Here is a 24,028-nt window from a genome sequence, read left to right as displayed (position 1 = left end):
CAGCATGGCAGACTTCATGTCCCAGGGAACGATTCTGAGGAAAAGAGGTAAAGATGTTTCATTTGGGAACGTTGTTGATGGGAAAGTATCTTAAATGAATAATTTTGCTGCGGGGCCAAAACATGAGATAAACCACAAAATATAATAAAATAAATAAATATTGTCATTCTTTGCCCTGTGTAATCAAAATTAGGCATATCTAATGACCCTTCTTTCTCCTTCCAGGTGCCTATCTGGTCCCATATCTGGTACTGCTCATCCTCATTGGACTCCCCCTCTTTTTCCTGGAACTGGCTGCAGGACAAAGAATCCGCCGGGGCAGTGTGGGAGTATGGAATTACATCTGCCCCCGGTTGGGGGGCATTGGATTTGCTAGCTGCCTAGTGAGTGCTTGGATGAGGTTTCTGATTGGTTGTATGGACCAGGTGGTTTCTGTGTGAGTTGCCTAGGAGAGGGGTGGACAGAAGGTAGATTTGGTTGTACAGGTAGATCTCTGGGTGGTTTGCAGCAGATTGGCAAGGATTTCTGACTCCCAGTTGTTTAATAGCAGCAGCAACAATAACAACAAAATGACTCTCTCCCCCCTGCCTGAATTATACTGCTGAAATGATGAAAGCTTGAGGTAACCAGGAGTAGGTTTTTGTGTGGAAGGTCTGTAAGATCTGACAATGCGGTTCTTTATTTGTCCCCAGAGGGTGTAAGCAGAGAGAGTGTAACCAGAGATGACCCAAGGCAATTCACAATATAATGTATTAGAAAGATGTATTTACATTACAGGAGATAAAATGGGGATCAGGTCTATGAGATGAAGGCACGATTCAGAAAAAATCAGAGGAAAATAAATAAATTGTATAAATAAATAAATAATTGTATTTATTTATTTCTTACGTTTCTAAATCGGTCAATAGCTGAAGCTCTCTGGGCAGTTCACAACAGTTAAAACCATAAAATACAGCATGATAAACCATCATAAAAACTTTTAAAAATTTAAACTACAATATAAAACCAAAGTAAAAACCGGCTGCATTGTAAAGTTTTAGAAATACAATAGCAGATTTAAAAACAACAAAAACTGAACAACTAAAATACCTGAGAGGATTAGAAGGTCTTTACCTGGTGCTGAAAATGCCTCAACATAGGTGCCAGGCAAGCCTCTCTGCAGAGGACATTCTGCAACTGGGGTGCCGCCACTGAAGAGGCCCTCTCTTTAGTTGTCACCCACCTCACCTCATTTGGCATGGCCAACAGAGGAGGGCCTCTGAAGACCATCTTAAAGTCTAGGAAGGTATATATGGGAGAAGACAATCCTTCAGATAACCTGGCCCCAAGCCATTTAGGGCTTTGGAAGTTAATACCAGCACTTCAAATTGGGCCCAGAAATGGACTGGAATTTCAGAGAAATTATAGTGCAGTGATTATATGAAAAGTATAATGTGAAATCACATGGATTAAAATATAAGGTGAAGTGGTTCTTAAGCTCACACCATGCAAAATTAGCTACTGTCAGCCCTTTATAAAAACCACACATTTGAACCATATCTAACGCTAGCCCACTAGTTAACACTTACTATGTTCCCAGCTGGATAGCGGATTCATCTAAAGACTAAGGAAGAAAAACTTACAGCTACCTATCCGAAGCAGAGGAGATAGGCTCACGTGGTCTTAGATGGAAGTCCCAGTAAGGTGTAGGATCCAGTGGAGAAAATCCCATTGGATTTCACAACGCTATATTAGGGATGGCAGAGAATTCCGCCATGGATCTCGGTGAGATCTGTGGTGGAACAGCCTGCCCCCCTGCCCCCCCGTGGATCCCCCCTGGGACGAGACTTACCTGGGGCGGATCTTCCAGGTGGTGGCGGCTCCAGCGGCGGCTGGTCTTCCAACCGGCTGCCACTGCCACCATTTGCAGACTTGTGATTTTGTTTTTTTTTCCAAGACGTGATAGGCTACGTAAAGATTTACGTAGCCTATCATGGCTGGGTAAAAAACAACAACAACAACAACCGCGTACACAAATGGCGGCGGCTACGGCCGCCATTTGCGTTCCTTATTTTTGGCCGTCTTAAGTCTACTTAAATATTTACGTAGACTAAGATGGCGAAAATAAGGGGAACGCAAATAGCGTAGTGGGCACTATTTGTGTCCCTTTTTGATTCGCCATTTTAGCCTACGTAAATATTTACATAGGCTAAAACGGTGAATCAAAAAGGGACGCAAATAGCGCCCGCTACGCTATTTGCGTTCCCCTTTATTTTCGCCGTCATAGTCTACGTAAATATTTACGGAGACAAAGACGGCCAAAAATAAGGAACGCAAATGGCTGCCGCCATTTGCATACGTGGTTTTGGTTTTTTATCCAGAGCCCTCCGCGGCCGGAAATCCGGCTGCAGACGGCTCTGGCCTGGGCCTGGCCGGCTGCTCCGAGGAGCTGCTGCGGAGCACAGCCGGCCATCGAGGATTCCGGGGGGAGGAACGGAGCGCCCCACCCCGTTGAGGATTCCGGGAGGAGGGACAGAACGCCTCCCCCCCACCATAAACTTAATCTGCAGAAAGGTAAGTACATTTCGTACATCCCTACGCTATATAACCTTCAGTTGATGGTGGAAACTTAGCTCACCAGGAGATTGACCCTTGGTGGTGTGGAGCAAGTTTTTCAACTGAGAAGACTGCAGCTGATGAAGTGGTACAGAGGTTGCCCAATAATGGTTTCCAACAACATTAGCTTCCACCTTAAGATCTCTGCAGGAGTCTGAAGTCAGTTTTTGTACAAATGCAACGTTGTACAAATGTGTCTTGCGGTCATCTGGGCATCACCAAAAAAAATCATTCCAAGGGATTTGACTTTATCTTTGCCTCCCACTTTGTCCCACCCTACCTTTTAAATTTTTTATCACTGTATATTAGAAGCAGCTCCATGGAAAAACATGCAGGTTAGAACTGAATATGAGATGAAATCCATTCATTATCCTTGGTGAAAAAATCCACTCGTTTTCTGCTTAAATCAACAATCACCTTTTTCTTTGTGAGCTGCTGGCACTATGATCAAGCTAATCACATTATATGTACATTTCCTACTAATATTTCTCACATTGGCGATTTCTGTTTGTTTCGCTTTGGGAATTCGCAGTGACCGGGTTTGCACGATCGGCAGAACCCTACAACAGCCCATGGGTTATGGTTGGCTTATTACCCACAGCAACAAGCCACCCTAGCCGTGTTTGCACAACATGACTATCCGTACTGTCGAGGGTAATTATGTAAATCCCCCTAGCATGTGACTGGCCAGTGGTGGAAGCAGATCCATGTGTTCAATAGAACAGGAGTGGGCAGAAGGTAGATCTCCAGATGTTTTGGACTTCAACTCCCAGAAGCCCCTGCTGGCATGGACAATGGTCAGGAAGTTGAAGTCCAAAACATCTGGAGATCTACTTTCTGCCCACCCCTGCAATAGAACACACACACAACAGAACTATATCCATTGACATTATTTCAGTATTTCATGACAGTGAAGGAATAGAGTAATATGAAAAGCAAATATTTATATTTTTTAACATCAGATGTACAAATGAGATTTTTTTAAAATTGCCCAACAATTAAAATGCAGCTCAGAATTATTATATTAAAATTGTTGTATTAAAATATTGAATCAAACCCCTACTTACCAAGTCCTGGAAATGTAGGCAACTTTGCATCCCAAGCTGTCCTGTTAAGCTCAGTTTGGGACATATGGACAGTTTAATGCATTCCAATGGCTATTCGGAAATTCAGTGTATTCCTCTGGCTGTTCAGAAGGAATCTATGTATTTCAATGTCTATTATCTGTCATTTGTTCTAGCATGTCTCCTAGGTTTGTTTGTAGGATATACTGTTGTACAGAATCCAAACTTTTTTTTCTTCTTCTTTTGCCAGGTTTGCTTGTTTGTTGGGCTGTATTACAATGTGATCATCGGGTGGAGTATCTTCTATTTTTTCAAATCCTTTCAGTCCCCTCTGCCTTGGAGTGAGTGCCCTATCTTAAAAAATGGCTCAGTAGCAAGTGAGTACCTGGCCCTTACAACTTTGTATGACAGAAAAGGGAGTGGGGACAAACCTTTGTATTATGAATGGGGTTCAGCTTTGGCACTGTTTTCATTCAGCAACTTAGAACGCAAAGATAGATGCTGTACTTAGTGTTGGCTGATGTCACACAGCACAGGTGGATGGCAGTGGTGGGGTGGAAATTTGGAAATGGAGGCGCTCATCATGACAGTCCTCATAGCCACACCCCCAAGGAGAGTCTGAAAATGGAGGCAGCTGTGTTGATCCATCTCTCTGTATATTATATATGTCTTTTGTAGGTCCTTTTTGTAAAGCCAGTGGGTCTTGCCCATTCAAGACCAAGATCCCCCTAAATACTTTGCATTACAATAGGGATAGCTCACAACAGTATATTCCCATTAGCTACTGTGAGTATTGCAGCTAAACTCAGAGGGAACAGGGAAGCCTGAGGGGGGTGACAGATGACATCATGGTCCCTGCTAATCAAAATATCCCAGTACTTTGAATTTGTGAGCCCTGGCTTCACTACACCACTGGTGGTTGGATCCATTCACTTCCTTTTTCCATCTTCCTGGGGCATAAGGAGAAATAAGTGTTCATTTGTCCTGGGCCCGATAGTAAGTCAACATACTTCCTCTAGGGTTGTTGGGAATAATGGCAGGGAAGCAGTTTCCAGCCCAAGAAGAAACAATCGTTCAGGTTTGGTTCCAGGTGCTAGGATATGGGAATGTATTTGGACACAAGCTGGCAGGAAATGGATACTTTCCAAAGTGTGCAGTAGAGATGCTTTGGAAGTTAATGGAGCGTTTAATAGAATTTGGACATCTCCCAGCACAGGGATGAATCTTTTATAGTGGGTGTAAATTGCCCCATTTATTTAACGTCTAAGTTCAGTTGGCAAGATGTTTTTCTTCCTCTTTTCCTTTCTCCTAAAATGAACGTTGGCATCCTTCCTGAAGTGCCCTGTGAAGCGTGCCTGCCCTCCTTAACCTTTAAATAGTTTCTCGCTTTGGTATGGCTTACGCAGGCTTTTCTGAGATGCCAAAGCAAAGGACTATGGATAATGTGAAGCCTAAGCTCTTGTCATTTTCAGCTGTGGAACCCGAATGTGACAGAAGCTCGGCCACTACCTTCTTCTGGTACCGAGACGCCTTGGACATCTCCAACTCCATTTCAGAGGGTGGTGGGCTGAACTGGAGAATGACTTTGTGCCTACTGGCAGCTTGGAGCATCGTGGGCTTGGCCATGATCAAAGGAATCCAGTCCTCTGGGAAGGTAAGTGCAGATGGTGGCAGCCTGAAGCAAAGCAGAACAGAATTGGAAAGACCCGACAACAGATTAATACACCAATAAAGTTCTGCACCCTTATATAACTTTGAAGGCAGCCTTGCCTGATGCAGTGCCCTCCAGATGGTTTGGACTTCAAGTCCCATCAGCCCTAGCCAGCATGATGGAGGATAATGGGAGATGTAATCCATAGCAACTGGAGGGTACCAGGTTGGGGAAGGATGTCCTAAGGGTTGCCCAGGTTAGAAGTCAATAGCTGCTGTTAGGGCCACCATCCTGCAGCCAGGAACCATGCATGCAGCCACCTGACATATCCTGAGCAGCTCCAGGTACCCAGGTAACCACAGAGCAGTAAGCAGCCAGGAAGAAGGGGGTGGCAAGCTTCATCAACCCAGCCCCCAAATCCTGGGGGGCCTGTTCCATTTTGCCTGGTCCTCTGCCTTCTAGTTGCCGCCTGGAAGAGAAGAGGTATGAGAGCCCATAGCTCCTATGGCAAAGAAAACAAGGCCAGAGATGCTGCTGCATTCAGCAGCACCCAGTAGCACTCTCAGGCAAACAATTCCAGCTCTTTCAGGGCACAGCTTCTCAGTTTAGCTGTCTTAGGCCATATCCACATTATTGACTTAAACTAGTTAACAGTCACTAATTTCTCCTGGAGAACTCTGGGAATTGAAGTTCTGTAGTGGGGGAGGGCTAGGAACCCATAACACAGGAGTAGAAAATGTGTGCCCCTCCAGATGCTGTTGTACTGCAAGTCCCATCAGCTCTAGCCAGGACAATGAATGGTGAAGGATGATGGGAATTGCAGTCGCACAACTTCTGGAGAGCCGCAAGTTCCCAACAGATAATTCTCTGTACCTTACCAAACTACAGTTCCCAAAATGCTTTGCAAAAAGGTATGATAGTTAAAGTGGTAGAAAACTGATAACATTTCTAGTGGTGCAGATATGGCCTTGGTGTTCATCCATGAGGATATCATTATGCACAGCCTGCTGCTAGTTTATATCATGCAGGATCCTCTCTTCCTTAGGTGATGTATTTCAGCTCCCTGTTTCCTTACGTGGTGCTGATCTGCTTCCTGGTCCGGGGGTTGCTCTTGAGGGGGGCAATAGATGGGATCCTGCACATGTTCACCCCCAAGGTAAGCCCACCACACTTGCCATGCCGTCTGAGACCTTCACACCAATCAGGGAAGCTTCTCACTGAACATTTTGTATTTTTGTACAGATACTTGAGTACAAAGCACTGAGTGCTATTAATTCATCTGTTGGGCACACTTTTATTCCACCCTTCCTCCAAGAAGCCCAGGGAGGCTTATAAGGTTCCCCCCTTTTTTTATCCTCACAACCCTGTGAGGTAGGTTATGCTGGGGGAGAATGACTTCCACAAGGTGACACAGTGAGCTTCCTGCCTGATTTGATTCTGGACCTCTGTGGGGATTTGATTCTGGACCTCTGTCATGACTTAGGACATGTATGCATGTATGATTCTCCATGAATGCCTTTGAAATATATGGAAGCCGCAACCTGTGGAAGGACTGGAGCTCCACTTCCGTGTCACGCTTTGCATGCAGGCCCCAGGTTCAGCCCCTGGCATCTCTCAGGTAAGGCTAGGAAAGAATCCTGCCTAAAGCCCTGGAGAGCCGCTGCCAGTCAGTGCTGAGAGTGCTGAGTAGATGGATTGGCGTTCTGACTCAGTGTAAGGCAGCTCCCTAAATCATAGGACACATGAACACCCTTTACAACGCGCACGTCATGGCGATCACTCGTGACCGAGTGAGATTGTCTTCCAGGGGTAGAGTCTTAGCAGTGGGTCTGCAGGTGGCTGTGAAGGCCAATTCTGGATCCACACAGCCTCCCGCAGCGAGGACGTAGGTTTCCAGGTGGAAGGCGGTCACGGCGAGGCTTTGTTTGACGTGCCTTCCACTGCGCTCGTTTCTCCCTTTCGCCCTGCACTCGTGCTGCTTCAAAGTCCATAGCGCCTTTTGTACTTCAGTGATAGGACATGTGCACACCCGTTACAACACACGTGTATTTTGTACTTCAACATCTGTGCCCAAGTACACATTTGTGAAAGAAGCCATTCTCATACTATCATGTCCTCATGGAGATGTATATTGTAAAAAGCAGGGCAAACAATTCAGGAGCAAAGAGACAGTTTTATATTAATAATAGTACTTTACAATTCTCTACAAGGCTTTTCAAAAACTGCTGCTGTTGTTCCAAGCCCTGTTGGCTAACTTCCCCCTCCACTCTCTGCTTCCAGGCCGGGTTTGTGGGATGGAATCTGAGCATCAGCCAGTCAGTGCAGGGAGGTGGGAGAAGGGCCCCCACCCCTCCAAGGGCACACCCTTGTGGTGATCTGCTGTGCCTTGGGAATCAAGTTCATTACAAGATCTTTGTCTTAATATAGTGCGTGTGCAAGTTGTCATACCAACGCGGTATCCTGCAACTGATCTGGCAGTGGCCCCCTTGCACCTTTCAGGCTGTTGGGGGCACAAAAAGAGAGCCCATACAGAGGAACAGATTCCAGACTTGAGCAGAAGCTTCCCTTTCTGTAAAGCAGGGCCAGAGAACCAGATGTTGATGGACTACAACACCCACCATCCCTGACCATTGGCCATGCTAGCTGGGGCTGCTGGGAGTCGCAGTCCAAGAACATCCAGAAGGCCAAAGATTCCCCACCCCTGCTTTGGAGATTGGCCCCCTTTTTTCCAGGATAGAGCTAAATGGTCCTTCAAAGCACACACGCCCACTTCAGACAGACAAAGAATGCACACATGTTGCTGGCTTACTCAGACAACAATTCTTTTTTGGCTGTGGCAAATTTGCTAGTACTCCCCATCTGCAGGCTTTTCCTTCAGTGATCATGTTTGTTTGCTGTGCCACAACTCTATAAAAATAACATTAAACCAAAATAAAAGCATGCACATCCATTATCATGCAGATTGTTTCCTGTAGCCTATATATCTTGGCTATGATACATTCTGTACAATACCATGTATGCACAAAACAATAAGCCAAACTGAAATGTACATCCAGGTCACATGAATAAAGAGATGAGTAGAAAACCAGCTGTATACATGCACTGAGATATGCAGGACTTTGACATGTCCTATAAAACTAAAAATCATATTTGAACAAGCCAAGCCCATTTTACAATAGGAGTATACCCCATGGGGAAATTACAGATCCAAGCATTTATTCTACCTGGGTTCAGGGCTCTAGGACAAAACTTGCTGGGATATGTAATTATTACCAAGAATCCTTTCTCTTTGGTAATCATCACAAACCATCTTCTCCATAACATTCAGATTGCTGCGCTTGTGATGCTTTCTGGATAATGGCAGAGCATAGCACATTTTATGCAGGGACAGGAGCAGTCTTCTAGTCAATGGTGCTATGTCATTTTAAGCGGAAGCTTAACTATTTTGTGCATGCCAGTCCAAACCACCCTCCTGATTCTTCCCACTCTTGGTAGGAGATGCATAGTGTTAAATTAACCATGAAATGCAGAAGGACAGCTGCAATATGTATCCATTAATTAGCCAGTTCATTAATTAATTGAATAAAGATGTAGATGATTCATATTGTGGAGCTGATGAAAGACATTAATCCCAATTAATTTTGAATAAAAAATCTAAAAACACACAGGTCTTATTGTATATATAAGCTGATCAACAAACACATATCGCCCATTGGCAGTACCATAAATGACATCACCATTTGTGAATCTCATCTCTATCAGATTTGTCAAGATTCTAGCTGGCAGAAGGTCCCACCAGTAATATGATGTGTGATCACCATACAGTTTGCTAGTGTACTGGACACTGTACATAGCTAGTGCCACACCGAGTGGTGGACTGAAAGAGGAGTAGGGTGTTTAATATGCTGCTAGTACACTGATTTACAAAAGGCACGTAATGGCTTCATAATAGAAGTGTGGTCATCCTGTGTAGTCTGTGAAGTTATTTTCTAAGACTGCAAGCTTTAATCAATAGGATAATATATATTTTCTTCATTAAGAGATAGGGGCTAATTCCAGCTAGTAAGTGTTTAAACTGTTAATTCCACCCCAGGAGGGAGCAATCCTATGCAGAGAGGCAGCCGCCTCTGAACTAGGAGGCAACTGCCTATCCAACGCACGGCGGGAGGACCATGGAGGGGATCTTCTCCTCTGCGCTCCAGCCACCCTGCATTTGTGGCTAGATGGCCGATTTTGGCTGTCGAGCTGCGGGACGTCAGAGCGCGGGGGGGGGGGATCTGGACGACGCATAGGAAGCGTCATACCAGCACTTCTGCACTCCCCTCCCTGCCCCTCCCCGGGAACACCCCCTTTTGCCCTGCTCCACGCTTCTCTTCTGAGCACGGAGCCCAGGGACAATCCATGCCACCTACGAGGGGGTGGGGGATGGGGTGGCAGTTCCTCAAAAACCGACCTCGGAGCGCGGGCTCTGAGGTCATTTCCCAGAAACCGACCAATCCTATGGCTGTCTAGCCGCTGACTAGCAGCCATAGCATTGCGCCCTAAACCTTCATTTGGACACTGCCTGTGTTTTCAAGCTTATTCTCAGTAATCATGAGGGCTAGAATCTTTCGTTCGTTCGTTCGTTCGTTCTTTCTGTTGAGTTTTTTCAGGACACCAAATTCCACACCAGGTGTCTGACTGATGAGCCCTCATCAATGCAGACAGTGGAGACGCTAATGTACAATCAAGAGTACAATAAAAATAGGCATTCATAACAAAATCTACAGGACTTAAGTACACAGTTAGATGTTTAAGATGTGATTTCAACCTGTTATGGAAGGGGCTGCGCTCCCCCTAAATGATGAGGTCCGCAGCTTGGGAGTGCTTTTTGATCCAGTATTGTCATGAGAGGCTCAAGTGTCCTCTGGGGCTTGAAGTGGCTCTTATTAGCTTTGGCTGATAGGTCAGCTGCAACCCTACCTGGATTGCAATTGCTTGGCCACTGTTCCCATGCTATGGCAGTCTCTCCTTTAGACTACTGCAATGCACTGTACATAGGGCTGCCTTTTAAAATGGTCTGGAACAGCAGTTAGTCCAAACCAGGGCTGCAAGATTGTTAACTGATGCTGAGCAATTCAGTCATATACTGCCAGTGGCTTATCAGCTGCAGTATCTTCCAGTCTGTTTTGGGGTCTTTTCAGGGCTGGTTTTGACCTTCACAGCCCTAGCGGGTACCTGAAAGTTTACCTTCTCCCATACATTCCTAGTCAGACCTTGAGATCTTCAGACACCAATCTCCAGATACCCCTGCCAAAGCAAGGCTACCAAGGAAAGGGCCTTTGGGGTGGAGGCACCCTGGTTATGGAAGGTCCTCCTTAGAGAGGAATGCCTGGCAATTTGTAATTATTTTCTTAACTTTTCTCTGTATTTTTACTTATGTTGTGAAACTGGTCCACTGACCACTTAATACTGCAATTTGTTTAGTAGTTATTGTATTTTAATATTGTATTTTATGTTTGTAAGCTGCCAGGAGAACATTGTTATTGGGCAGCATATATACATGTCATAAACAAACATAACTAAATAATTGCAATGGTTTCAATGGATCCTAAGCATACCTAATGTTCTTTGGATTCACCCTTCATCATCAAAAATCCGGTTGACAGAGGAGAAAGAGAGAGAACCCTCTCTGAGCCTTTCTACATGAGGCATTTATTGTGCACCAATGATTCCTCATTCATGATGTTTGCAGGTACTTTACAGATGTTGTCATCCTCCAAGGCCTCTCCCATTCTTTACAACCATTATAGCATTTATTTCTAACGAGGAAAGTCTGGTATTTCTGTGAATGGCGCCATGAAACTCTCATGTATTTGCGCAATACCACTATACCACTGCACCACCTAGAGGTTTTGTAATGGAACATATAGAAAGGCAGAGAAAGAAAACCCCCAGAAAAAAAACACACGTAAAGGAGCCAATCTTAATCCCACAAAGAATCCAGAAGCAGAAGCCTCAGTAAAGTGGTGGCTTAAAAGCATCATGTAGAAAAGCCTTCTAGCTCATGCAAAAAAGGTATATATCTTAGTGACTGCACCTACAAGCAATGATGTACTGTTCTATGCTGTGTGTGTGTATGTGTGAGTGTACTTAGTCAATGTGTACAAAACTGAGCATCAGAGAAGATGCAGGATGGATGACTTGGCTTCCTTCTTGTCTTTCCTTACAGCTTGATAAAATGTTGGATCTCCAAGTGTGGCGAGAAGCAGCCACTCAGGTCTTCTTTGCCCTAGGACTGGGCTTTGGTGGAGTTATTGCTTTCTCCAGTTACAACAAGCAGGACAACAACTGCCACTTCGATGCAGCCCTCGTCTCCTTCATCAACTTTTTCACCTCCATCTTGGCTACTCTGGTAGTCTTTGCTGTGCTTGGCTTCAAAGCCAACGTCATGAATGAGAAGTGTGTCATTGAGTAAGTACCAATTGCAGTCTCTCTTCAAGAGGCTTCTCTAGAGAGGGCATAACCACAGCAACAACCTGTTCTTCAGGGTCACTATAATTTCTTCAATAGAGCAACATGGAGCTGGCACAGTTTTATTCTGGCCTGGAGCTTTGATAGCCTAGAATGGTAGTTTCCTTCCTGCCAAGTGGGGGGTCTAGAGTGCTCGGTAGAACAGGGCAAGCAGCTTTTCCACTGTATTGTTTCTGCGGAAGGTGCTGAGGAGTAATAGGACTAATTCCTCCTGCATCTGCTGCTGGGGGTACGCCCTGCCTATTTTGCGGAAGGGCGATGCCCTTCACCTTATGCTCAGGGCAAGGTGAACCACCCTGTCTGTAAAGGCCAGGAGGTGGCTCTGCAGTGACATTTAGCTTCTCCACCTTAGGAATGCTGAGAAGATCCTGGGCTATCTGAACTCCAATATCCTGAGCCATGCGCTTATTCCACCCCAAGTGAACTTCTCCCATCTCACAGCCAAGGACTACAGCGAGATGTACAGTGTGATAAAGACAGTCAAGAAGGATCACTTCCAGAAGCTGGGGCTGGATCCCTGTCTACTGGAAGACGAGCTTAACAAGGTACCTTTATAGCCCAGCTTGCTTTTCATAATCATTTTGAACCCAAAATGCTGAGTCTCAGTAGATCTACCTTAGTACTTCTTTGAAGCCTCTAAGAGCCAATCTGCATGCTCAGGGGAAAGCAGATGGTACAAGTCTCCTGGGACTCTACCACTTCAGCATACAGGTGGAGGATCACATGATCAGATGCTCCCCATATTTCACCCCCAAAACTCCCAGCTTCTGCTTGCTGGAAATAATGGGAGCTGCAATCCAACACATCTGGAGGGCACCAGATTGAGAAGGCTGCTTTACAACATGCCTTAGGAAAGTCCAAACACACACACAAATGTAACTGAAGACTTGAAAAACCAGATCCCCTCCAGGAAGGGAGACATATCTGCAGCATTCAGTTTCCTGAGGTTTTGGACTTTAGAATTCATGGAATCCTAGAATAGTAAGGTTGGAAGGGGCCTACAAGACCATCGAGTCCAACCCCCCCAATTTTTACAATGGTGAAAATCACCCAGTCCTCAGAGTGATCTTCTGCTACTAACCGCCCATGGAGTGATTTAAAGCAGCTTCCACACATGTAAGTTGATCCCTTCACCCTGGTGATGAAAGCAAATACCACCCACAAGGCATAACCACCTTTGTTTTAGGTCCACCTCTATTTTGACAGCATCTGGTGTTGCACATAAAGATATTTTTATTAAAGATCTTTACGTGCCCAATTTTGGAGAGGATAGGGGCGGGGGAGGCAAGCTTCCTGTCTCAAAGGGCCAGGACTCGTGCATCAGGTTAAAAGATTCATAACTATCTAGCTGTGTTGTTGTCGTTTTAAAAAAAGGTTATGAAATCCTTTGTTCCCATAAGAGTTGTAGGGAGACTATTCCAGAACTTTATTCCTAAGGGTGTTTCCAGATGGTGCCATTTTCCTGGTGCCATTTTCAATAATATCACAACCGCCTGAGGGAAGCCATGGCATCACAGCATGAAGCAATGAAGCGGCAGGGGAATCTTGCTGTGGCCCCTGATAGGTTCACACAGCTGCAATCTGCACCAAAGGCAGAACTGATATCTCATACCATCCTGTTCCTCTTCACTGAGTAAAAATGAAGAGGATCACTTCCTCCCATGGTCCTATGGCAAAAATGGGAGGTGCTGATGCACCTCTACAAATGCTACATATGGGCGTCTTTATATCTCCCCAGTTCAGACATAATGCTAAACTGTAGTTAGCATTAGGAGAATGAGCTGCAGCAACCCTTGGGCTTCCCCCAAGGGGAAGGGAGCAGTTAATCTCCCTTTCCCCTCTCCTCTGCCATGGCCACAAGTGGGAGCTTTCGCTTCCATTTAAGATTAACTGCCATTTAACATGTTATCCAAACCCTAAACTGTGGTTGATCTTAACTATGGTTAATGGAAAAGAGCCAGCTTTGCAAACCACAGTTTGAGGATGGCTTGCTTCCACTCGCCATAGCTAAGACTAACCTCATTTTGTCTGGGTTTGGACAGCACAGCAAACTGTGGTTAATGTGAAACGGAAGCAAAGGCTGCTCGCAGAAGCAGTGGCGCAGGAGGTGGGAGCATGGGAACCTGAGGCTCACCGTGGCTCATTCTCATAATGCTGAGCGTCATTACATCACAGTTTGGATGTAACACTCATATTGCCGTGAGACATCCAAACCAGCCCACTGCATATTTCAAGGAATGCTCCTTTCAGATGTATGGCAGCACAGCAATAAATCCCCCTGGCTTGTATTGTAGTGACATAATCTACATAGGTTTTGCGTGTCGTTCCAACATCCTTTTATGAATGCAGTACTACTGTGCCAGTTTTATCCCTGAAGATGCTTCAGCCCATAAATGTGTTGCTGGATTTGATCAAATAATGCACTCCATCAGCTCTTTGCGAGTGGTTGCTGGACTCTTCTTTTTGAGCCAGCTAGCACTCATTTTGAGCATGCTGAGCAGAAAAGCAAATCTGAGAAAAATTATGTAGGGCTTTGAATGAGATGTGGAAGAAACCTCATGAATCTCCTCACTGGGCAGAGGCTGCTGATGGCAGTGACGTTTATTTGACGGGGTCTTCCATTCTCCATAATCACAGAAAGAACTGGAGCATGGGAGGTGTGGGGGAAAATACAGCAATGTTATGGAATAAATGTGCTTGGGTATTATAATGATGGTGGGAAATGGAGGAATAAATGCACATACCACCATGTCTCTGGTATTCATGCACCGGAAAACCACAGCTAACCATGATTTCTCAGAGCAGGTATATGTAGTGAAATAGATGCTTGTGCAGTCATCATGATGCAGTATGCCTGCTTTTTCCTATACTGGTCCATGCAGGAAATTCTTCACATTTGGAGCAGCCCTACAACTGATTTGCTGTGTGGCTCTGAGAGCCTATGGCAGGGGTGGGGACCCTCTTTCAGCCCAAGGGACAAATTTAACTTCAGAAAGGCTCTTGGGGGTGTCATTCCAGTGGTGGGCAGGGCATTGCCACAAATATGCCCCCCCAGCATTTTCTAGCTCAATGCCTTAGGAGAGCCATTTCGACCTCTTAGAATGGGGTGGGGGAATACTGCACAACAGCTGAGAAACCACCAAGTGATTGGTGGTTGGGGAAAGGGCATGGCCCCCTGGGGATCCCTAGGGGGCTGGATTTGGCCCCTGGACCTGAGGTTCCCCAGGAGGGCCAGATTTTGGCCAACAGGCCTGAGGTTCCCCACAGTTTTACAGATAGAAATCTATTGACATGGATACATGTGCATCTGCTTGTATAATGCTCTTTTCTGCCAAGAGTGACACAAGCACCTTCTTTTGGCTGCGTGCAGTCAGTGCAGGGAACTGGCCTCGCATTCATCGCTTTCACAGAAGCAATGACCCACTTCCCAGGTTCTCCTTTCTGGTCGGTGATGTTCTTCCTGATGCTGATAAACCTGGGTTTGGGGAGCATGATTGGGACCATGGCCGGTATCACCACACCCATCATTGACATGTTCAAAGTGCGCAAGGAAGCATTAACAGGTAAGATCTTTCTCAGGGAAACTCAAAGAACCGCACAGAGCAATGGTGCTGCGCATGCAGTGGGGAGCGCCATCTAGCTCTGGCAAAGACTGCCACTGCAAGATGATGTATCGAATGGGATCAAACTGTAACTCATAAAAGCCGTTGCTTCAAGTTCATTTCTAGTTCTGAAATATGTTTGCATTCCCAAATGAAAGAGTGGGGGGATTTGTTATTTAAAGGGGGGGATTTCCACCTTTTCTATCTACCCTATGGAGAGGATGTCGAAGGGGTAGTGACGCGGATCTTTTTCTGGTACTGTCAGCATTCGGCAATTCACTCACTCTGATAATGAAGCTGTAGTTGGAGAAGCGATGTTTCTGGAAGTGGAGGGACTAAGGGCCAATTAATGAGAACAAGCTGTGATGAGTGGGCCTGGGCTGGAAAGTGGGAAAGTGGATATATAACTGCTTCGTCACAATCCTGCACTTATCTGACCACCACAAAGCTGCCACTAGAGGTGCTTTAATAGTGTAATCATGTACGTTTACTTGGATGGAAATCTCACAGTCTTCAGTGGAATTTTCCTCCATGTAAGTACACGGGTTTGTAGCACAAATGTGGCTTGAGTTATGAATTGAACACGCCGCGTGCCAGACTTGGCTTGGATCTGTTCAGCCTGCATGTACGTAGCTTGCTTGTGTGAACATGTGATCCTTATCGAATGATCCAAGTTGTGAAGCACTGGTGACAAATTCCTGTGCAATTTAACCTCTGATAAAAGCTTGAACCAAAATTAAACTCAAGCTTAGAGGCATCCCACTCTGGAATCTGATGTGAACCTTTCAGTCCGGGTCCACATTTGCTGAATGTTAAAGGGATGTTTCTGATGTACATAACACCTATGATCTCCATATATCTTGTCTGCCTAAATTCTTCCAGACTTGTATGTAGTAGAATATCTTTTATCTTTCTCTAAAGATAAGGTATAAACCCCTATATTAACAGATTAAATAGTGATTTACAGCGCAATCCTATGCGTGTTTACTTGGAAGTAATTCTCACTGTCTTCGATGGAACTTACTCTCAGGAATATGTGCATAGGATTGCAGCCATAAATATTTAAATGGCTGGCTGGGGCATGCTGAGAGTTGTAGGACTTTTCCTGTCTAAATGTGCGTAGGATTGCACCCTAAGTCAAGTCCTTAGAACTCAGGAAAGCCAAATGTCATACTGTCTTTTCTGCCTTAAGTCTGCTTCTCCTTTGGCTGTGAATAGGGGCTGCTTCACACAAGACAAAATGTTTTACATAGAATTAACTTGTAGAAAATTGTGCGAATCCCACGTATAGATTATTGTACACATGTGCCTGTTTCACCGTGAGTGTACATGGCAGGACAACTAATAGTGATAGGTTTCTATCATGTATACACACAGAAAAATAGATATGCATTCGTTCATCACATGTAATGAACTACCCGAAGAATTTGTGGACTTTGCTACTTCTATGTGGGATGTTCTGTCTTGTGTATGATGCCCCCCCCCCCCCCGCAGTACTGATCCATAGAGCAAACCACAGCAACATTCACACCACTAACTAGGCTAGCATGGCAGCTTTCTGATCCAGTTCTAATATTTGACAAATTGTGTGTGTGAGGGGGCGCTGCTTAATCAAGTGAAGTTGGCTCAGACAGACAAATAAGGTATATCATGATCATACCGTTGCCGTATCTTTATTATCTTTATTAGCACAACTCTTTCATGCACTACTATATGTTCACACTCCAGCGATGAATTGAATTAATCATATTGGGGGACCAATTTGTAAGGACCATTCCTACCAGGGGTAACATAAAGAAGGGTTCTCAAGATTCAAGGAAGACAGTATGCTGAACGAGGCAGAGAGCTAAACATTGACCTGGATTAGATTCAAATACAAGTTCAGCCACACAGCCCAGCCTCAGTTTCCCATTTGAAAACAATGGGATATAAGTGCTGTTGTCTAGATGAATAATGAAAGGTTTTTGCCTATCTTGTATCTCCAAGAGTAGGTTAAGTTATAATATAATAATTTTTTAAAAAAATCTATTCCGCAAATGTAAGGAACATGGGATTTACATAGTGTTGCACAGATGACAATAAATCTGGCATATCTTCAGTCAGAGCTGGGGAATGTGTAGTCCTCCAGATGTTGTTGGACTTCAGCTCCCAGCATCCATCACTATTTTGTTGCCACAAAATCATGGCAGATATCCACTGACATACACGTAGCAGATATACATGCTCCTTGTGTGTCTGAATAGCTCTACTATCTCTCTGATTCCTGTCCTTCAACTCACATCTGTGGATTCTGTCCGGGTTCCTTTTAATAAATCGCTTGCTTTCATAAGCAACGATGTAATCAGTTTGCCTTTTGCCTTCAGGGGAAGGATTATGTGACCTCATGTAGCTGTTTGCTGACTATTATTATGATCTGCTTTTTACAGTTGGCTGTTGCATTTTTGCTTTCTTTGTGGGGCTGATCTTTGTGCAACGCTCAGGCAACTACTTCGTCACCATGTTTGATGATTATTCTGCGACGCTGCCACTCACTGTCGTGGTAATCCTGGAGAACATTGCTGTGGCGTGGATTTATGGTACCAAAAAGTAAGAATTCTTTCAAAGGGAGCCAAGGGAGTCAGGATGTTAACACTCCTTCCTCTTTTAATGGTTTGTCTGCATTACTAAATGTTTGTCTTTAAAAACTTTGCCTCTATAACCACTATATGTGTGGTGGGCTTAATTGCTCTTGATGTACTCTGATTTCTGGATATTACTTTGGGCTACTGGCCCCAACAAAAATCCTTGATCGAAACTCACCATCCAAACCAAGGGAGGTAAGGAACGAGAAACCAGCCTCTTGTGCTTCATCTCCTTGCTTTCTTCCTCTTTTTCTAGATTCATGCAAGAATTAACAGAAATGCTGGGTTTCCGACCTTACCGATTCTATTTTTACACATGGAAGTACATCTCACCCATCTGCATGGCTGGCCTAATGACAGCCAGTATCATTCAGCTAGTGGTCAATCCACCAGGTTATAATGCCTGGATCAGAGAAGAGGTGAGTCAGTGAATGATACATCCCCAGAGTCACAAATCCACAGGCTGCGCACCAACATTCAACCAACTTGCACCACGCTGCAGACGGGTTGAACCTGTGCTGCCTGCCAGCATGCAATAAAGCCACAGGATCCTCTTTGCAGAGGGCTGCAATCGTTTGTGCCATTGTTGGGCCAACATCCCCTTGGGGGCCAGAGAGGTGTTTTCATTGCCACAACCGTTAGCACATCACGGTTTTAGGCGCCCGAAGTGCATTGCAGCTCTTCCTCCTGCTTTGTTTAATCCCTCAAGATGGTACAAGCTGCCTCACTTTTGGACCCTAGCGGACTGTTCCTGAGCTGTTGCCGAGGAAGTTGCAGAAAACCCAGCTAGCCAATTTCCTAGTGGAGGTGATCCCAGGCAGAAGTGGCTTGAATTTCTGGCTATCCTCCCAACTGGAGATGAGATGCTGCCTTTCCAGTGTAGAGTGATGGCTGTGCAGCTCCAGAGTAGCACACACTCTCTTGCTTTAAGGTGGAGTAATCCAGGGTTAAGGTGTGCTAGTCCAGGATATGAAATCTGACTTCAAAGTTCACTTAAGCATGTATCCCTTCTGCAGGAAATTGTTGATTTAGCTTCATCATCTTATGGACCTGCTGATACCCTTTTTTTCTTTCTGAAACGGCGGGTGGCGTGCCTCCAACAAGATTAAAATGTCCTAATGAATTACTCTTGCGGGACTAATCCTATGCCAAGTGCTCCAGTTAGTGTGCAGAAAAGAGAAAGGAGGGCAGAGAATGGTCTTCTGGCAAACATCCTTTTCGTGTATTTAAATTTCCCCTTACAGTCCATGGTGGCCCTCCTGTAGGAGATGGAGGACAAGTAGCAGTTGTATGTTCGCCTTGGCGCCAAAGGAACATAAACCTAACCAGCCTCTAGGATTGTGAGGCTGAGCAATGCCAATGATATTTCCCTTTCTCTTCCAGGCTGCAGAGAAATTTCTCTATTATCCTAAATGGGCAATGGGCATCCTCGTCTCATTGATCATCCTGGCCACGCTTCCTCTGCCTGTAGTCTTCATCCTCCGCCAGTTCCATTTGGTATCAGACGGTTCCAATGCCCTGTCTGTCACATACAAGAAGGGGCGAATGATGAAGGACATCTCCAACTTAGAAGACAATGATGAGACACGTTTCATCTTGAGTAAAGTACCCAGCGAAACCCCTTCCCCAATGCCTACGCATCGCTCTTACCTGGGCCCAGGGAGCACATCCCCAATGGAGATGAGCAGTGTTGCCAATGGACGCTATAGCAGTGGGTACCTTATGGCTACCACCCCTGAGTCTGAACTGTGACCGTCAACCAGCAGCCCACCCCTGCCTCCTGGGTGAAGGAGAGGAGGTCGCAGAGAAGGAGCCTGTGCTTTAGAAGCCCTTCCCAGAAATTACAGCAGTCAGGGGCCAGCCAGAGTGTCAAAGGTGGGAAGGGAGGGGGCCTTCCTTCTGGCAGTCTCCAGCCAAAATTTCACATCTTTCCTCAGTGAATAATAGTAATAAGCGATTGCAATAAATTTTATGGGCACAAGGAAAAATTTAACCAATTGGTACCAAAAAATACAAATCACTTGCATTCAAGCAGTCGGAGGCTGGAAAAGGGAGTCAAAATAAGACGACAGCCAAAGAAAAAGTTTCATGTTCCCAGAAGCGCTCTCCTTGGCCATCCCTTTCCTCTAGCTGGGAGAAGAGATGTTGTCTCGTTCCACTGCAGATGTCTAAGCACCACTACTTATAGCACACGGAAGATTAATTTCTTGATACGGATCCTCCCAGACCACCTGTCGTTTTACACTCTGATAATATCAAAATTGCACAGCCTTGGTGAATGTTTTGCACAAGCCTGGGCCAAGATATAGTTTATGTAGGCAGCACAGTACAATGCCTGGTGAGGCCGTCACATGATATCTCCCACATCGTTGCTGATGTGGGAGAAAACACTGTAAAGGCTAAGGGGAATTTGTTTCAGTGAAGTTTGCATTTGTATGCTTGTTAATGTTATTGACGGTGTTCCTCTGCCAGAAGTTGGTGTATGCCATGGTGCAAATTCAGGTATGTGCCATGGCTGTAGGCCAGAACCGGAACTCTGTTGCATCTATATAATCTTCTAGAATTTATGGTGTTGCTCCTGACATCATTTACAGAGCTCTGAGCAGACCTTGGCCTCAAGAAATTCTATGAAATACACTGTATGATGGAAGCTCTTCCAATTGCAGCTATTCTCTATAGTGTGTGTGTGTGTGTGTGTGTGTGTGGGCGGCGCAACAACACCTGTGGCCTTTCAAATGATGTTGGACTTCAACTCTCATCAGCCCCAGCCAGCAGCCAATGTTCATGGATGATGGGTGTTGTAGTCCAACAATATCTGGAGCGGCGCAGGTTCCCCTCCCATGCTCTACAGGCACATTGAGAGCATGTAAGGGCCTTTCTTCATGATAAGGTTTGGGGGCATTAAAAGCACATTTTTAAAAAAAGCAACAACTGCACATCTTCCTTCCAGTTAGCACTAGTGTGTTGGCTCTGTCACATATTCTGAAAAACATGCTATATTTTTTATGTAAGAAAATGTAATCCTTCAGATGGTGTAGACACTGCTTTTGCAATTGCCCTGTGGAATGTGGATGCCTGTGTGTCAGTCACCAGTTGGATATAGCAGATGACATTATTAGTGACTAGGGACACTAGTAGTTTCTGCCTCTTGCTTAGTCACGTGCAGTTGGTGACTCGAGCATGTGGTGACCTTTTTTAAAAACCACATTTTAAAAGCTGCTGCTGCTGCTTCTTTTAGTTGCTCGGAGATTGTACAACTCATGTGTGGGAGTGTACACATAGTGAGATTCTAAAAGAAAAAATGCTCAAATATGCCACATCATTTTTGAGCCTTTTAAAGGTTTCTTTTTTAATTTGGGGGTTGAGCATTCCCCTTCTGTGCAATGTGTGTGTGGAAATACACACAGAGTCTGGGGTTCGGTTTTTGGTTTTTATGTGGGGAACAGCAGAAAGGCTTTTTCACATCACCACACCGGAAAAAGTGAACACACAGAGGAATATTGTGCTGCTGTGGGATTGTCATGCAGTGGTCAACATGCAGAAGACATTTTAACTGCTTGTGCACAGTGAGTACGATGGATAACTTAAGGTGATTGGATATACTCACTAGAAAGACCCATGGTCAAAACTTGCTTTTTCCCCCCACTGGGGAGTCCTATAGTGCGAACATGGAAAAATTGAACTCCAAGAATTTTCTCATGCTGGCTACAAATGAGGCCAAGTGCCTCATGAATAGATCTTCAGTGGCCTTAAGCTTGAGGAATGTATGGCTTAAGAAAGGCATATTTTCAGCCAACAGCAATGGTGGTTCCAGTGACCTTGGGCTGAGTCCTCACCCCCCGCCCCACCTGTCCTGGGGAGGCTGTTTTCAATGGTGCCCATGGGGGCTGCCTCCACATAGCTAGGTATTTGTGCAAATGTCACTGCAACACAGTCTGAGGCTGCAATCATATGCCTTCTCGCCTGGAAGTCAGCACCACTGACCATAATGGAACTGATGTCTGGGTAGAGATGTAATGGTTTGAGGAAAAACTGGAAAAATTCAGGGGGAGGGGGGTCCAAATTTTCCAACAATCCCTGAAAAACCTGGAAAAACCAGTTTCTTCTTGGTTTTCCCCCATTTTTGTCTGGGCTTTCACATCTCTACTTCTAAGTAAATACATAGGCTTGCAGAGTGTGGGAATTTTTTCCACACCACTGCAGTCCTCCCCAAAATCAAAAGGCTTGCTGTGGAGCAAGGAAAATTCCCTATTCTGAGAGGTGAGGACATGAACCACTTACTGCACTCAGGTGGCTCCCATGAGGGTCTGTTTAAAGCCTGCACACGTCAGCCATTTCCTGTACAGCAGACCAGAGTGCCACATATTTGTGTACTTGATCGCCTTTTCCATTAGCAATGGTTACTCTCTTGCAGAGTCTCAGCAAGAGTGTAACCATTGCTAATGGACACATTGCACATCTACTTTCTAGTGTAAAAAAAAAAAAATCTCATAGGTACTTCTTAGGGAGCTGGTGAGCGTCCTAGGTCCTGTTAGAGCAGAAGGGAATTCCTCCTTTCAGATGGAAAGCCCTTTATGCCAACATATGTCCTAATTTGATTTTGCCTCATCACCCCATAGGTACGAGAGGTCTTCTCCCCATTCTCTCTTTCACCTTCAGCATGGATCATTCCCCTGCTTAAAGGCATCTGAAGCTTCCTGCAGGTTCCTTAAATTCCACCAGCCTCTTCTGTACCTGTAGTCTCAGGTGGAGTTTCTCTGACTTGCTTCATGCAGCCTTTAGGCTGCTGGAGAACGCAGGTGTTTTTGAAACCACAGTACACAAACCCTTTATCCTTCAGATTTTTTTGATCCGTGCACCTCTGAACCAGGGCTGGCACCAGCATCTGGCACCCTTGGGCAGCTGCTGGGGCTTCAGTGCTGCAGTGGGGTCCAAGTCGCAGTTACCTGGTGCTGTTTGTGGCACGGCTCAGAGTGCTGATGCTTGCCACCACCAGGGGCACTACTGAGCCCACCTGGCAAAACTTCACTCAACTCTAAAGCAGGGTGGGCAATTTGTGGCCCTCCGGATAGTTCGGCCTACAACTCCCATGATTCTTCATTATTGGCTACGCTGGCTAGGGCTGATGGCCTGGCCAAAAGGTCTGGAGGGCCCCTGGTTGCCCACCCCTGCTGTACAGCCCTTTGCAAGGGTGGAGGCGGAGATATGGGTCACTGAGTCTGTATTCCCCTGTGAATCAGCAACAGAATTAAGAGCTGACCCAGCCTCCTCTTGGCTCCATCCATTTGGCTTAAGGGCAATGAAATAGCTGAAAAGGGTTAGGGAATCACCGTCTTTTGAAATCCTGCATCAAGCTGCAGCCGTTGTGCCAGTGGCATAGTGGCGGTGCCATAGTCCAGATTCTGTTGGCTGCACAGAAGTGAAGAATGTAGCTTATTCACAGAGGGGCAGTGGGGAGCATCATGTCCGGCACATGAAGATAAGCATTCCTTGGTCCAAAATCGGCAGGCTTTCTGGTTCCTAAAACGAAGTGCCCCTTTAGAGGGTTTACTGAGTATTTGGTTTGCCAGTGTCACTGCATATGCATGTAGGACCTACATCGTAGGCAGTTCATAACCTCCACACACACACACACACACACACTTCCGCTGGACAATTATCCTCTTTCTATTCTTGGCTTCTGATTTGGCTTCAGGCTACCCAGGCCACCTGTACATCGTTATGCTTGGCTACTCGTAGATTCCGCTTTCTACACCTTGGATTATTTAAATGAGCCTACTAGCCACAGAGAAAGTAATGTGATCTGGATAGATGGCACAGGTGGTTAAATCATTGGTTTGTATTTCACTCACCCTTCCGGGCTTCCTGCCCAGAATGCATCACAATGCAGCATATTGCAAATGATTCCCATAAAAGCAGATGTTCTGCAGAAAAGAAAACAAGGCATACCTTGTCATGATACTGAAATGGCTTAAGATCAGA

General features: G+C 45.4%; 1 protein-coding gene across 1 annotated transcript in view; it reads left to right on the top strand.

Annotated features, from left to right (window-relative positions):
• The window catches only part of SLC6A17 (solute carrier family 6 member 17), a 50,925-nt gene extending 28,406 nt beyond the window's left edge, over positions 1 to 22,519 (top strand). Inside the window, exons 3-12 of the mRNA XM_084852851.1 lie at positions 226 to 383; positions 3,910 to 4,036; positions 5,132 to 5,313; positions 6,356 to 6,466; positions 11,522 to 11,763; positions 12,176 to 12,368; positions 15,194 to 15,386; positions 17,852 to 18,011; positions 18,303 to 18,465; positions 19,430 to 22,519. Coding sequence (XP_084708977.1) covers positions 226 to 383; positions 3,910 to 4,036; positions 5,132 to 5,313; positions 6,356 to 6,466; positions 11,522 to 11,763; positions 12,176 to 12,368; positions 15,194 to 15,386; positions 17,852 to 18,011; positions 18,303 to 18,465; positions 19,430 to 19,798 — 1,898 coding nt within the window. The 3' untranslated portion in view covers positions 19,799 to 22,519. The remainder of the gene's footprint in view (positions 1 to 225; positions 384 to 3,909; positions 4,037 to 5,131; positions 5,314 to 6,355; positions 6,467 to 11,521; positions 11,764 to 12,175; positions 12,369 to 15,193; positions 15,387 to 17,851; positions 18,012 to 18,302; positions 18,466 to 19,429) is intronic.
• The last annotated feature ends 1,509 nt before the right edge of the window (positions 22,520 to 24,028 follow it).

Source organism: Heloderma suspectum, chromosome 4, assembly GCF_057233095.1.
Source record: "Heloderma suspectum isolate Gila_16-S chromosome 4, 16-S_ref, whole genome shotgun sequence".
Lineage (NCBI taxonomy): Eukaryota > Metazoa > Chordata > Lepidosauria > Squamata > Helodermatidae > Heloderma > Heloderma suspectum.
The sequence above is the reverse complement of the archived record's forward strand: the minus strand, read 5'-3'. Positions and strand labels throughout refer to the sequence as shown.